The 14,319-nt window shown below is 37.3% G+C and overlaps 1 protein-coding gene and 1 long non-coding RNA gene across 2 annotated transcripts; one reads left to right on the top strand and one right to left on the bottom strand.

The window, feature by feature from the left end:
• Window positions 1–2,503: 2,503 nt before the first annotated feature.
• Window positions 2,504–9,085, bottom strand: CENPW (centromere protein W). Its single transcript, XM_082755716.1, has 3 exons — window positions 8,968–9,085; window positions 5,206–5,319; window positions 2,504–3,559 (listed from the first exon to the last, which is right to left on the bottom strand). Exons 1-3 carry the CDS (start codon window positions 9,055–9,057, stop codon window positions 3,533–3,535), a joined length of 231 nt encoding a protein of 76 aa, XP_082611842.1. The 5' UTR covers window positions 9,058–9,085; the 3' UTR covers window positions 2,504–3,532.
• A 323-nt stretch (window positions 9,086–9,408) lies between these two features.
• On the top strand, window positions 9,409–14,028 carry LOC309875876. Its single transcript, XR_014317082.1, has 3 exons — window positions 9,409–9,649; window positions 11,657–11,745; window positions 13,086–14,028. It is a non-coding gene; the product is annotated as an uncharacterized lncRNA (long non-coding RNA).
• The last annotated feature ends 291 nt before the right edge of the window (window positions 14,029–14,319 follow it).

Here is a 14,319-nt window from a genome sequence, read left to right as displayed (position 1 = left end):
TAAACACTTTATCTTAATGGGATGTTACTGCAAGGGAGAAAAAGACAATTTTTGCTCTATCCCCACCTTATGGCTAGAAAATGAATTTTCCTATTACAGTACACATTTCTGTCTTGGGTTTATGTACCCTTTATTTTATCTTTATAGCCAAAGAATACTTACTATTTGTATTTTGCAACTTAATATTGGCAACCATGCACTCCTCTGTTTATAACAGTAATTATGGTCCAAGGCATGTGTGCTCTCCAGCACCTGTGATTTCCTGAATCAAAACAGCAGACGATGTTCCAACATAAGTTTGTGTTCAAATGGCAAGGTGATTATTTGGTCCCTCATCCACAAAAGTATAGAGGCTCATATATTGCTGTTGGTTCCATTAAGAGTTAAACAGCTAGATCTTAGTCTGGAGAAGAGGTTGCTCAGGGGAGACCTTACTGCTCTCCACAGCTATCTGAAAGGAAGCTGGGGGTTGGCCTCTTTTTGCAGGTAACTAGCAATAGGACAAAAGAGAATGGCCTCAAGTTGCACCAGGAATGTTGAGATTAGAAATCAGGAGACATTTCCTCTCAGAAAAAGCAGTCAGGCTTTGGAACGGGTTGCCCAGGGAAGTGGTGGAGTTGGAGTCACCGTCCCTGGGGATGTTTAAGGAAGGGTTGGAAGTGGTGCTTATGGGCATGGTTTAGTGGGTGACATTGGTGGTAGGGGGATGGTTGGACCAGATGACCTCTGAGGTCTTTTCCAACCATAATGATTTTATGATCTCTCTACAGATCTAACCTTTGTTGATATACCATTCATGATACTCATACTTTTATATTCTGTAGTTTTAAACGTAATAATCAGGCGACTTACATGCTGTGGTACTGCCTCATTCACTTGTGAATAAGCCCACTGGCTAAGGGGGCTATGTTAACTGGTTTGTAACATGAAATAAAACACGCAAGCCACCAGAACTTCTGCCACATTTCTCCCTTGCTTCATTTTATCTTTTCCCTCTGTCAACTGTCATAGTAATGGTGTGAGTGTCTGTCATTTATCTCCTTCCCAAAATACCTTGAATCCTACCTTTGAAACCACAGAAAATTCAAATAGTGAAGTCTCAAACACTGAATTTCTCAAGGAAATTTCATCACTACTGAAAACTATTGAGTAGAAGAAATCCTAATAATGTATCTACATAGCTCTTCGCTTTTTCCTCCCAATGGCAGAGAAACCTCACAGGAACTCAAACAAGTACATGCAGAGCCCAGTGTCATTAGACCTTCTACCACAAATCCAGTTGAAAAAGACAGTTTCTAAAACTATGTTTTAATGCTTTGTAATTAACCACCTGAGATCCGCTGACACAAAAGATAATACTTAACTATATCCCCCAAGGTTATAGTAATTGGAAGTGTCTGGGGGTATTCAAACACTGCTGTAAGGAGATTTTATTCTAAAATGAGGGAAACACATGAAGGTGTAGAGAAATGCTGCCAAATACGAATACAATTAGCCTTATAGGGAATATTGAAGAACTTACTAGGAAGACATAATAGTCTTCTGATTAAGCAGTCAGAAATATACACATCAACCGCCGTAATTTTCAGTGAGAATTTAAGAGATAAACATGAACACCTGCTGAGGTATATGTCTACTGAATACCTGCCTGCTTCAGAGTACTACCAATCTAGTTTTGACCCAAATTTCTCAGGGCTTGTAGAAAAGCATCCCACTCCCACAACAAAAAGAATTGTAGCCATGAACAGAGAAAAAAAAGAAATATTTAAAGAAAACACATATGGATGGCTAGTTTTAGGCCTTGTCTCCCTTCCCCAGTTGCAGATTATCATCCATCTATTACTCAAGAATGAGAACATTAGACTAAGCCTGAGTGGATCTTTCTCCTATGCAAATCAAAGAAGAAGTTAAAGTCAAATCAAAACAAGTTCCAAAAGAAGCAAGACAGCACTCAGACATCTGTCCAATGAGGAAAGGTATGTGGTTATATAAGACTGTTGTAAGAGAATACTTCAGGGAACAAAATAACTGAAAACAGCTCTAAGAAAATCTAGTGTTTCAAAAAACTTAAGTTGCGGAGAGTAATTAAAAAGTAAAATATAAATACTTAATCAGATCTCTCATTCCTGAGAACGTACTTCAGATCATTAAGTCAAAACATCCTCTATACATGTATGTTTTCAGCTTTCTTTGTTGATTCCAGGGGAGTAAGAGAAGAAAAGGCAGAAAAAGGAATCGTCAACCTTCATAAGAAGCAGACTGAACTAAGCTGTATGAGTTAAGTAACGCAGAATACACATCCTTCCTTTCTGCATACCGTAAAAGGACTTTTCTTGGGTTGTACAAGATTTTAAGAAGGGCACGGACGTGATACAAAATTTGAAGTTCTGGCATTGTTACAAATTCTTTAGACTATAAAAAAAAACCAAACTTATGAAATACATTTTTTTTTGCTAAGTTTGTGGAATATACTCTGTAATGTGTAAAACAAACTACTCGCATAACATTGCAAAAAAATCTTTATTTAGAGAATAGCTCACTGTGCATATTATCTACAAAACAGTATTATCAGCTCAAACAGCAAGATTCAACTATCTTTACAAAAAAGATTAACTAAGCAAAGTGTTCAGAAACTGCTTTAAAATATCAAATCAAGAATAGCATATGGATTTTAATTAAAATATATATTTTTATATAATGCACACTTCCAGACTTCTGACAAGTTAGGATGACATTTAAAAGTGGGAAGGTGGTAGTTCAGCATTCATGTCAACTTATCTTCACTGTTTGTACAGGGTCTAACTTCAAGAACATTAGTTCTGCCTGATACTTCCCTTACCCCCCCCCCAACATGCATCTGTCCACAGCAACCGTATCAGAGCCCAACTTGTCTCATGTAGCACATTAAAAAAATAGACCAGGTTTAACATTTCAAAGCACGATTTCTAAATACAAAGTGTAGTCTTCCTGCAGAACCCAGAAGCATTAGCCTACAATTCAGTCATTTAAAAATATTAAGACATTTATAAATAAAACAAAGCCAAGGTACTTTACTAGCTTCTAGAGCAGTTATTTTGAAAGCCAAGAGTTTGTTTAGCTAGTAAAATCTGCTCTGAATTGCATAACCTATAATGGACTTAGTGAAACTTGCATTTTTATTACTGCTCTCATTACAAAGTTTTACACTTATGATTAAAAGTTACACACCGTACCTGAAGAGTGAGTATGGTATGGTCATTCTTCCATTCTTATGGAGGAAATAAGCTACAAAAAAGGTCTTAAATGACCATTTACTATCATTTATAGGTGACGTTTTAAAATTATGCATGAAGTGAGTGAACGTATTACATTGTGTGTGCATATAATAATTATTTTTTTAAAAGAAAAAAAAGCAGCAGCAAGATATTCAGAGTCAGGAGACAGACATCAGTAAAACGAAGTACTTCCAGAAGCGCAAAGCTGACTCACAGGATCTCAACAGTCAGTAAGAAAACACAGAGAAACTTGCTTTGAAATTCCATTGCTCTGTTTTCTAGCCTCTGCTTCTCTTTAAAATAACCTGCAAAAAAAAAAAAAAAAAAAAAAAAAAAAGTATATTTATCACTGCTTATATACTGTATTAGGTATTACAATCCAGGCAGCACTACAAAGTTCCAAAACACTAGGATACTCAGACCAACTACTCATTGTGCCAAACAATCTGTTTCCAACAGTAGAATGACCAACGGTAGTAGTCAAAGGAAAAGGACAGGAATAAAGCAAAGGCATACAGAAGTATGCTGTACCAGAAAATATTAAAAGAACGCTCATAACCAAGAACTTAGTAAAATAAAACTTTTTTTTTTTTTTAAATTGACTGTCGAGAAATGGCAATAGCTCTCTCAGGCCCTCAGCAGACTCCTTGAAGCTCTTATTCCATTAGATGTAGACAAAGAGAAATAACTAAGACTTGCAATTACACAGCTGCTATGCTCAGCTTTTGTTTGCAATGCCTTGCTTCTTTCTATATCAAGAGTGCCCAGACCCTTGGAAGGACATTTTTTGGTTTGGAGATTAAGTTGAAAAATGAAATTCAAAGCTCAAGTGGGACCATTTAAGTGTTAACATTATTAAAATAAAGACAGTTTTTCATTTCTTCTCATCTTAAGAAAAAACAAATGGAACACAAAAATGTTCAAATAACGTTAAGATTACAGTTAAAAAGAAATTACAAATGTATAAGATTCCAACTGTAACATTAACTTGGCTACCCTACGCATCCTGTATATATCTCTGTTACTATAGTAATAGAAGCTATCAAACTAAACATTTTGCCAGAGGAAAAAAAAAAGACTGAAGATAAACAGAAGCCACAGGACCAAAAAATCAGATACCACTGTGTTTTACTCTTCCAATTCACACAGCAGTAGTGGGTGGTTGAACAGATAAACCTGCACATTAGAGAGATCAAGCTCCCTCATGAAACAGAGGTAAAGCTGTCATATCCCACCAAGTGAAATGAGCTGCAAGAATCTGCTTATGAGTGTTATCAGACTAAGGTAAGAACTGAAGGTGCAAATATATGAACTATTCCTCACTTGCTCCATAAAGCTTCTTTTATGTTACTGCAGTTAAGATAGCCTGCTTCCTTGACAGGATATCATCTGAAGTAAGAATCCTCCAATTTTGGAACTTATTCCTATTCCCTGCCTGCCAGAGTCCAGACTTCTTTTACCCATCCCAAAGCCATGACACTGAATGGCAAAACAAATTTTAGTTTTGCTAGTCACAGGTGTTCATAGGCAAATGTAAACTCCTACTACCCATTGAAGTCAGACATGCTCACCAAAGCAGCAGGGAGCTATAGGACCACACAGTCCTATAGCACAGAGTACTTAACTCGTTGCCAGTGCCATGCTAGTCACAGCCACAGTTTTCAGCCCACAGATGTGTGTTGGTAGACCTCTGCATAGACAAACCCACGTATTGAACTATGAATTTAAACATGGAATAGCCAAGTAAAAATAGAACTATATTTAACAGGGCAGAGCAAATTAATTTGATGCCTTGGTACCATTTTTGCAAGTTTTAGACTGTAAGTGAAAACATTAACTATCTAGTTACCAACTAGTATGAAATCATACTATGACAGAAAACTTTTATATATGCTCTCATAATACATTTTGCATTGAACAGAAGAGAAAAATACTACAAATGCTTTATTACCTTTGCTGCAGCTATAGTATGCTCAGGTTTAATTGTTTTACTTTTGTTCTCAAAAGCATTTGTCCTGGCTTCTTCTGCTAGCCGATGGAGAAACATTAAGAAGTTCAAATGTACCTTTAAAAGAAGAGAAATAAAATCAGGGAGAATTCAGACTTCTCATGCACTGTTTTGTTAGAGATTCATTATTTGAGACAGAGGATTCCTATATTAGACTGCTTCCAAAATCATGAAGGGTGTTCCTAGGAAGACAGAGTATCACTTGGGTCAAATCCTAATAGATGCCCATGACATTCTGTACTGCAAGACTCTTGTAAATACTTAAGATTATTATATTTAAATTGTAAGAGTGCTGTAGAAGTGATCATACAGACATCTTACAGAAATAAAAAATTTGGTTTACATTATATTTTATTACAAAAGAAAAAAAAAAAAAGCTTGCTAAACAGAAGTATCAAGCAGAGAATGAGAAAACATCTTGCTTACTAGCAGATACAATCAGCTTTCAGTGACTAGAACAGTCAGACTGTTAACGAACAGCAAATTCATCCCTGCCATATCACCAAATGGGCCATAGACAAGTTCAAGGACTCCTGCCCTTTTCCAGGGCAAAGGAGCATTGACATTAATTTCTCCAGCACAAGTAACTCCCCACTGTCAGGAGCTTCCTTTCTTTTTTTTCCCAGCTCATCACTTACTTAACCTTCCTACATGAAAAGAGCTGGTAGGTCAATATGTTGGTTCAATACAAGATCCTGCTATGTTCAATACAGGAGCGGCAAGAATTTCAACAGCCAAAAAACCGTTACAACTTGTACCAAAAACTGCCATCAAAAACACCCCCGTGTAGTAACGAATCTACAGTGCAAATCCCTAGCGTTATACAGCCATTATGTCAAGTATTTTAATAGTTCAGCCTGAACATTGGAAACTGCACATTTTGTAAATTAAGCCTTCAAACAATATTAACTTTGCTATGTGAAGCATATTAAATACTTCTTCAATCAAGAGCTCAAGAATATTATTGAAACATGAAAATTTTATTTATATGAATTAGGTGATGTATTTGTTTTGCCATCGTATCTTTCTAGACTATAGATCAGCTAACAAGGAAAGTTACAATTTAGAATTTATGGGAAACAGCTTGGCAGGGCGCTTACAGCAGAAGCAATCTGCAGGCATTTTAATGTTCATATGACAAAACTCAATTCCTTTTAAAACTGCTGAAGTAAAGGAATGTCACTGTGCAATACATACAACTATATTATTGTATTTGGAAGCACCTACTACACAAAAAGCAGATGCTACTGCAGGTTTACTTAGCAAAATATCAAAACAAATTTTAACCTATTAATTTCTGCATGAGGAAGTTATCTCTGAAGAAAATCTGTAGTGGCACTGAGATAGTGTTAAACACTATACTTCTCATTATTAGACTTACAAACATAAAAGGTTAGATTTCTGGGAACAACCTGGAGAAGGAGAGCAATGGGGAACAAAAACTTGCCATAGTTTCATGTCCTCTTGCTGAGACACCTAAATACAAAATTGCAAATTTTAAAACTGCCTTTAAAAAAATGCATCTTCTTAGACTCATTGCACCTATGTTTTCCTACTTTCAAAGGGAATTACTCTGTGTTCCCCAAACTCCTATCAACTTAAAAGAAACAGTCAGATGAGTAAAGTCAGAGCATTCCACAACAGAGCACGTTAATAAATATTTCAGATTATTCGATATTTATATAGCTTCCATTTAAGGAAATAGAGAAAGGCTAATGAAAGGTGTAATAGTGGACTACCATCCATGTGACAGCTACTGACAAGTACTTATGTGATGCCACACCTGTTTAAAGCCATTGCTTCACTACGGATCAGATTATTGTCCCTCAGCATATGACTTCAATAGTTTTGAACTACTTACAAGAAAAAAGATCTTACACAACAGTATACTTATTTTCCATAACAGAAAGGTTGGAAACTATTAAGAATAAAAGAAAAACACGTAACACTGCTTGCTGACCAACTTCCACACATCTGTTGGGCAGAACTAATGAACGATAGTGGCAAGCTCCCTCATTTTGCTTTGCTGCCACATTAACAATTTATTAGATAAATAACTTGCCTTCAATTAGATATCTACGTCTACTCATTAGATTCTATGCCCATAATAAAAACAGAAGTGCTCATTCATACTTCAAGCCCATTCTGTAATATAAAAACAAACCTGCACTTCTAGCATAAAAAAGCAGCTGAGTGCTTTCCTTCTGTAATTCCAAGCTAGAACACAGTTCACACTGCTCTTACATCTCAACCTCATCACTGAAGTCCTTCACCTATTTTCAAGGAGGTAAATTATTGATTTCTAGGCAAATTGAACAAACGACAGCACTAGTCTTTTCTCTTCACTTAAAAATATTGTCACATTCCTTCTATAAAACAGCTTCTTGGGAAATTTATAAGCTACACTGTGTATAGAGAAGGATGTTAACACTTAGAAAATAGGTTCTGGCAAAGCTTCAAAGCGCAGAAAGAGACTTGAAGAAGAGAACCTGAAAGGGGAAAGAAGAGATTCAATTCAAATATTTAACAAAAATGTTTGTATTTTTATGACTGATCTTTCAAACTTCTTACGAACAATCATTGAAGATGACATTTTTTTTACTGAAGAGCCAAGAAAAAAAGTAAATAACCAGATTATATCACAAAACAGGCAGGTATACCACCTCCTTGCTGGACTTAGTACTACAATGCATTCAAAGAAAGCCTTAACCATTCAGGAAAATACCCCTGAAAATGAAATAGCTGACTCTCTCATTTCCCTGCAGAAGACAAACAGCCTGTTCAAAATGTATACGGTGTATATGGTTAAAAGAACTAGTATATAAATTTCCAAAGCATGCAGATGAATCACTCTTACAAAATTTGTAGGGAATGTGTAGGAGAGAAGCTAAAGCTTTGCTGGAGAAAGGCTGGAAAAAACTCTCATAACTTGTTGCTTTAACTACATCAGCTGAACTTTTTTTTCCCCAGGAAAAAAAAAAAAAAAAAAAAAGATAAACGCAGATAGAGTTTTGCTTATTTATTCACAGAAACAGAGAATGAAAGAGCTGCTAGCTATATGCCTGGTTGAAGATCTTGCACAATCAGCACCCCTGAACATTCCTGTTCAGAAAAAAGGTAAAACAAAAAGTAACCAAGCATCTTAACATTTAAAGGCCATTTAATTTCACATCACCAGAAGAGGTATTCTAAGCTTCCACCGGACTGTTAACATTTGTTTTGATCTCATCCTTTGTACTGGGATGAGTACTTGCATAACCATATTTTAAGCCAGACAAGATTGATATTGCTTGTTAGTTTTGATCAATTCAATTTGCTGATGGCCTTTGCAGCCCACAAAATGCTAGTGCCAGGATGAGGCAGCGATAGGGACTGATGGCCAAGGTTTAGAGGGATGTCCCACTTACCTCTTTTCAGACAGCCATGCTTCCTTGAAGCCAAATTAATATGACCGTGGAAACACAGACCAAGTGTCACTAACAACTATAAAAAACTATTAATGACTGCACAAGTTTGATTAGCTCCTACTGCATGATTAAGCTTTGAGTGGGTCTCAAACCACATTACAGCCGCGCCAGTTAAGCCAACTTAAAATAAACAAATAAATTACGCGCGGATACTGCCTCCCCCCCAACCCCCCCCCTCCTTGCTCCCTTGCTGCCGCCGGGCCACTTCCGAGCCCCTCAGGCCTCTTTCCGCCCTCACCAGCAGGTCCCCGCCGGCGGCCAGGCGCAGCTGGGGCTTGTGGCTCCGGAGGAGGCCGCGCAGGGTGCCGCGGGGCGCGCCGCGCCTCATCCCGCCCGCACCGGCCCCGGTTCGAATCCGCCGCCCCGGCGCAGGCGCGCGCCCGCCGTGACGCACTTCCCAACGGCCCGGCCCGCCCCGCCGCCGTTAAACCGGCGGCCGCGCGTTGCCGTGGCGACCCCTTCGCAGCCTCCACACACAGAGAGTGCCCGAAACGGGGGGGGGGGGGGCGGCGCCGGCCGCCGCAAAGAGCAAAATAAATAAATAAATAAATAAATAAATAAATAAATATGAGTTTGAAGCAGCCCTCTCACGAGTGTGACGGGATTTGTAGAGGAGGGGGGAGCCGCGGGGCGCTCGCTCGGTGCCTCAGCCGGATTCCCACCGTCACCCCCCACCGAAACGAGCCCGAGCGGTGGTCACCCGCACCCAGACAAAACGCTCAGAGAAGCGACTTCACAGCCCCAGGCACAAACACCCCGATTCCCCCGGCAGCCGCCCCTTCAAAGGGTCGCCCCGTCCCTCCCCGGCTGAAGGTTTCCCCGCAGGTTTCCCCGCAGCGGGGCCCCTGCAGCTTGGCACTCCCGGTCTGTTTGGACTCGGTGTACTTAAGTTGGAGAAAGGGTCAGGATTTCAGACTGAGGTATGGCGCTTTTCAGCGTATTTATTAGTGTTTTTTTTGTTTTGTTTTGTTTTGTTTTCCTTGGCCTATGGGATGTTTGCAAGTTTAAACGTTAAGTCAGTAGGATAAATACATTGCCTTTATTTTAATATGCGCACAATTGTCAAGTACCCAGATACAAGCTGTTTTTATTAAAGTGTGTTATTAGATCTGTAGGATTTGGTATTTTAGTTAATTTTGCAATACACACAAATGTGGTCCAAATAGAAGTATGATATCTGACAGCAGGAGAGAATTTTAGATTTGCCAGTTCATCATACTCCGTTGGGTATCACGCTTGTTCTTTCAGCTTTGACTGTCGCTTGTCATTAACCATCAACAGCAACGCAGATCCTAAAATCAGGGTCTTTTTTTTTTTTTTTTTCTGTAAATGGATAAGCACACTAAAACATAGCTTCTTTTATTTTCTGCAGTTTAATAATGATCACAGTTACTGGCTCAGCAGAACTGACAGAAGTAAACATTTGTTTTGCCAGTTAACTAAATACATATGACTCAGGAGCTACACAGGCTCGTATTCTGTAAGACATACAGTCTACACATAGGAGCTTGCATTGGGATCGGCAATAATTCAGCATGTCAACAGATTCAGATCTACAGCTGGGATAAATCAGGAGTTCACTGGACCTTTCTTTAGCTGAGAATTGGGCCTTGCAATCTCGTATAGTCTGTAGGAAACTGGTACGGACAATCATTTTACAAACTGAATGAGATGCAAAACAACTCCACCATAAGTCTAAAGCATACATCATATAAGTTTGCAACTCTGAAGTGACTTGCATAAAATGACAGATGCCGAGAATCAAGACTTATAACAATATCTCCAGTCATCTGTTAGCTATATGACCAATTTTGATTGAATAATAAAATCTATTAAGTCTAATACTGTTAGACTTTCATGGTTCTGATGGTTTTATATTTCTAATAGGCTATTCTTTGGTTTTAGCTATATAAAACAATGTTTTAAAATGCAGTCTCAAATCATACCAGATTTTCTTTCTTCTTATGTTTTGAAAAGCGTGACATTAATTACTGCAATTGAGAACAAAGAGGTCCAATGTAAAAATGCTAAATTATAGGTTCTGATCTACAGAAAGAACATAAGCTTCAACAGCTAAAATTTCTCCTTCCATATGTATTTTTAATTTATTCTCTTTATTGGTAAATATTTCTGTAAATATGATTTTTGAATAGTTTAATAGGAAAATTTTAGTACAAGAAAAAATTATAGTGCTGGACATAATGTATTGCAATGGACAAAATGATTTTACAAATTAAATTCCATAACAATCACTAAAGTTTAGATTATTTGATTTGTCTTAACATATGGATTAATAATAACATTGCAGTGAATCATAAAATAACTGTAAACTTACATCATGTTCCAATTTTGAACATAACTGTTTTCCTTTTTTATCTGATAGAATCTGTAATGTTCTGGTGTGATGCTATTATGAAGTACAATGTAAATGGCTAAAAGAATCATTCCAAATATATTTTAAATAAATTATTGAACTTGTGAAATTTGTTAATTTTGCCGTGCTCTTGCAGCCTTTAATAAAAGGCGATTCTGTACAAAATTGACGTATTTTCATGCTTTGCGAGTTCAAAAATGTCGCAGTTTTGCATCCATTTACTACATGCAGCTACATTATTTTAAAGTAATGTTTCAAGAAGTTTAAGGATTTCACTTTTTAAACAATGGCAACTTTTAAACACACTAGTTCATTTCATGAGCTGGACATGTTTCAGGGCTTCAGCTGCAGCGCTGGATCTTCCCAGTTTTCCAGGAATACTGAGCTATATTTTATAACTAAATGCACCATCTGATACTGATGATGAGATTAGGAAAATTCAGCAGTTAAAATTCCACCATCCAGGTGTGACTTCTTCAAGAAAACAAACAGACTTTGCAGCGTTTGAATCAAGGCAATTTCAGTAACATAGTTTTGTCACTTTCGCTTCCAGATTATGTGCGTTTCTGGAAAACAGCTTGATACATTTCAGTGACTAAGAAGAGGCCTAACTTGGGATCATCAGTACTGAACTGCAAACAAGTAAACATTTTATTCTCTGTCTCTGTAAAGAAACAGATGAATTTAAAAACTAATTTCTGAATATCATACTTGCTTCAATTTAGAAGGTATTAACGGAGTGGGTAAAATTAAACTGAAGGGCAGTGTTTCCCTTCTGTTGTGAAGCTCGTATAAACCCATCTCAGCTTGCTAAAGTGGTTCTACCAACCTGTCCTTTATAACTATTAACTTAATTATTTTGTTTCTGGATTCTGACATTATCTTCAATCAGACTCTTCATCAGCTCTTCATCAATTCATTATTTTCGTCCCAAAGAATGCTGAAGAGCTACATTTTAATTGTGTGGTATCTTGAAATTAAGTCACATTTATAGATTCTTGCTAAGCCAAAGGTCCCTCAGTTTCTCCTCTAGCCAGATACTAACTGTTAGGTATTTTCTGGTGCTAATCCAGTTTCAGTGGCTGATGAAAGACTAAAAACATATCCTGGATATGAATGTCAGAACCTAAAATCTTTTGATGTTGTCTTCAGCGTTGAAAAGATCTGTCCAAAACCAGAACATAACAATTCAGCAGAAGTAAACTCTTCTATAATGTAGTTGATAGGCTTGATCATAGTGGTTGGAGGTACACAGACCTACTCTCCTGTTACACCTATATATTCTTTCTTTTGAATGCGGGATAATTCAGGTGTGGTTGAACCCTTTATTAGAGAAACAGAAAAAGAGAAAATACAAAGGAGAAAATTGTATGTTTTCTTATCTTCCGTGGAACTTAAGCTGATCTCCTGCTTGAGAAAGAAGGATGGAAATGGCAATTTTGACAAGCAGCTTTTTTCTTCTGGCTGTCACTATTTGTAATGTGGCAGTAATTGGATTGCAGTGGTAAATACTAGCAGCTCAAAGAGAAAGACAGTTCTAGCATAATTTATTTTTAAAAAATACTTTTTATTTAGCCTTGTTTCTATTTGTTTTCAGGCACAATGTTAAATAGTGAGAAATCAAAAAGGCACAAAACCATAAAATAAATTTGAGAGTCACACTATTTGCTTATTTTAGGGTATACAATTTAAGCTTCAGTTTTTCAGGACATTCTGTATATCAGATCTCCTAAGGCTGTGTAGAGCCTGCCTAAAGTCAGTTGACTTCTGCACAGGTGAGAGACTGTCCATCAACCTGTTGTAGCTAGGGACTATGTTCATTAAAAAAAAAAAAAGTAGTCACTCACCTTTAGAATTTTCTAATGGAATTAGGGAAAAAAAAAAAATAATCTCCAGATAGCCACTTTGATTGTGTTTTTGTAACTTCTGTTGTGACTTACAAATTTTAAGATTATTTATGTTTCACTCTCATATCTACTCAGGCAGACCCACCGATTTTATGCCAGTCATCCATCCTCCACCAAATTCCAGAAGGAGCAGTGTTATCATCTTCAGATGTCGTGCTTTCGAGGGCTACATACAAGCCAGAAGGGTCTTCAGGCACCTCTAGTCTGATCAACTAATCCAGATTTGCCAAGAAAAATACCACCTTCTCTGAGAAACTTTCACAAATTAACAAAATTCTGAAAAAAAAATACTTATCAGCCTTCCAAAAAAGATATTTTATGCATATGTGTTATAAACAAAAAAGGAGAGCACAAAACTTAATGACATACCCTCAGATATTTACTGAAAGCATGTCTAATTAACATAATTAATAGTAATGACCATCAATATAGAACTCAACGATTAATATCATTCAACTACCAACATTTCAATTACATTTATCATTTATCTTTTTTTTTTTTTTTTCTTTTCTGTCAGAAAGGTTTGATATAAAACAGCTTTTTCCTACCTCTTTGTTGATTTCCTTCAGGTTATGTACCATCTCAAATGCAGAATGGTATGATACAGAAAGGCCTGCTTAGCAATGCATCTTTCCATTTCTCTTCTGGCTTTGACTGCAGAGGAAAGTGGGTCATCCCAATTTGAGATATTAAACCCTGCACCAAAAAATAATCTCGCTGGTGTTCCTAATTGCCACTCATCCTCAGCCCCTCAATCCTAAAATAATGCAGGAACAAGTGATGAGGCTAGTGTAATGACAGATGTCCATTTCTTGCTTGGTACTGCATGTGTCTTGTGAATGCCCTGACACAACAGGACATACACGCGAGTTTACTAACATTAAAACCACTTAGCACCTAATCACAAAGTATATCTCAGGCCAAAAGTATAAATACAGTTAAATATTTATACTTTTTTAATCAGTAAACAGTAGGTGATAACCAATGGGATGTGTGCCTAGCAGATAATTTGCTGCAATACCCCTGATGATGGATTACAGCAAACTAAATTCAAAGAGTACAAAAATAGAGTGGGAGATAGGTTAGATTTCAGATGAAGTCAGTTGATTTCTAATAACTTAAATCCTGCTTTGTGTGCCAGAAGCCATAATGTTGTCATTATATACTGACTTGGTAGAAGAAAGAACAGCAGCAGTAGTGAAGCAAGAATTTGACTATCGACTTCCAGGTGCATGGAATAACTCTATGATACAATAGGAGTGGCCTTCAGTGCACAAAATACTCATGTACTATGCAGTCAATGAGACAG

Source organism: Aythya marila (assembly GCF_965140915.1).
Source record: "Aythya marila genome assembly, chromosome: 3".
NCBI lineage: Eukaryota > Metazoa > Chordata > Aves > Anseriformes > Anatidae > Aythya > Aythya marila.
The sequence above is the reverse complement of the archived record's forward strand: the minus strand, read 5'-3'. Positions and strand labels throughout refer to the sequence as shown.

Excerpts from the sequence above, each read along its gene's own strand:
- CENPW (XM_082755716.1), bottom strand. The coding sequence starts at position 9,057 with ATGAGGCGCGGCGCGCCCCGCGGCACCCTGCGCGGCCTCCTCCGGAGC. Across the intron at positions 5,320-8,967 it reads CCGCCGGCGGGGACCTGCTG|GTACATTTGAACTTCTTAAT; the intron begins GTGAGGGCGGAA and ends CTTCTTTTAAAG. Across the intron at positions 3,560-5,205 it reads ATACTATAGCTGCAGCAAAG|GTTATTTTAAAGAGAAGCAG; the intron begins GTAATAAAGCAT and ends TTTTTTTTGCAG.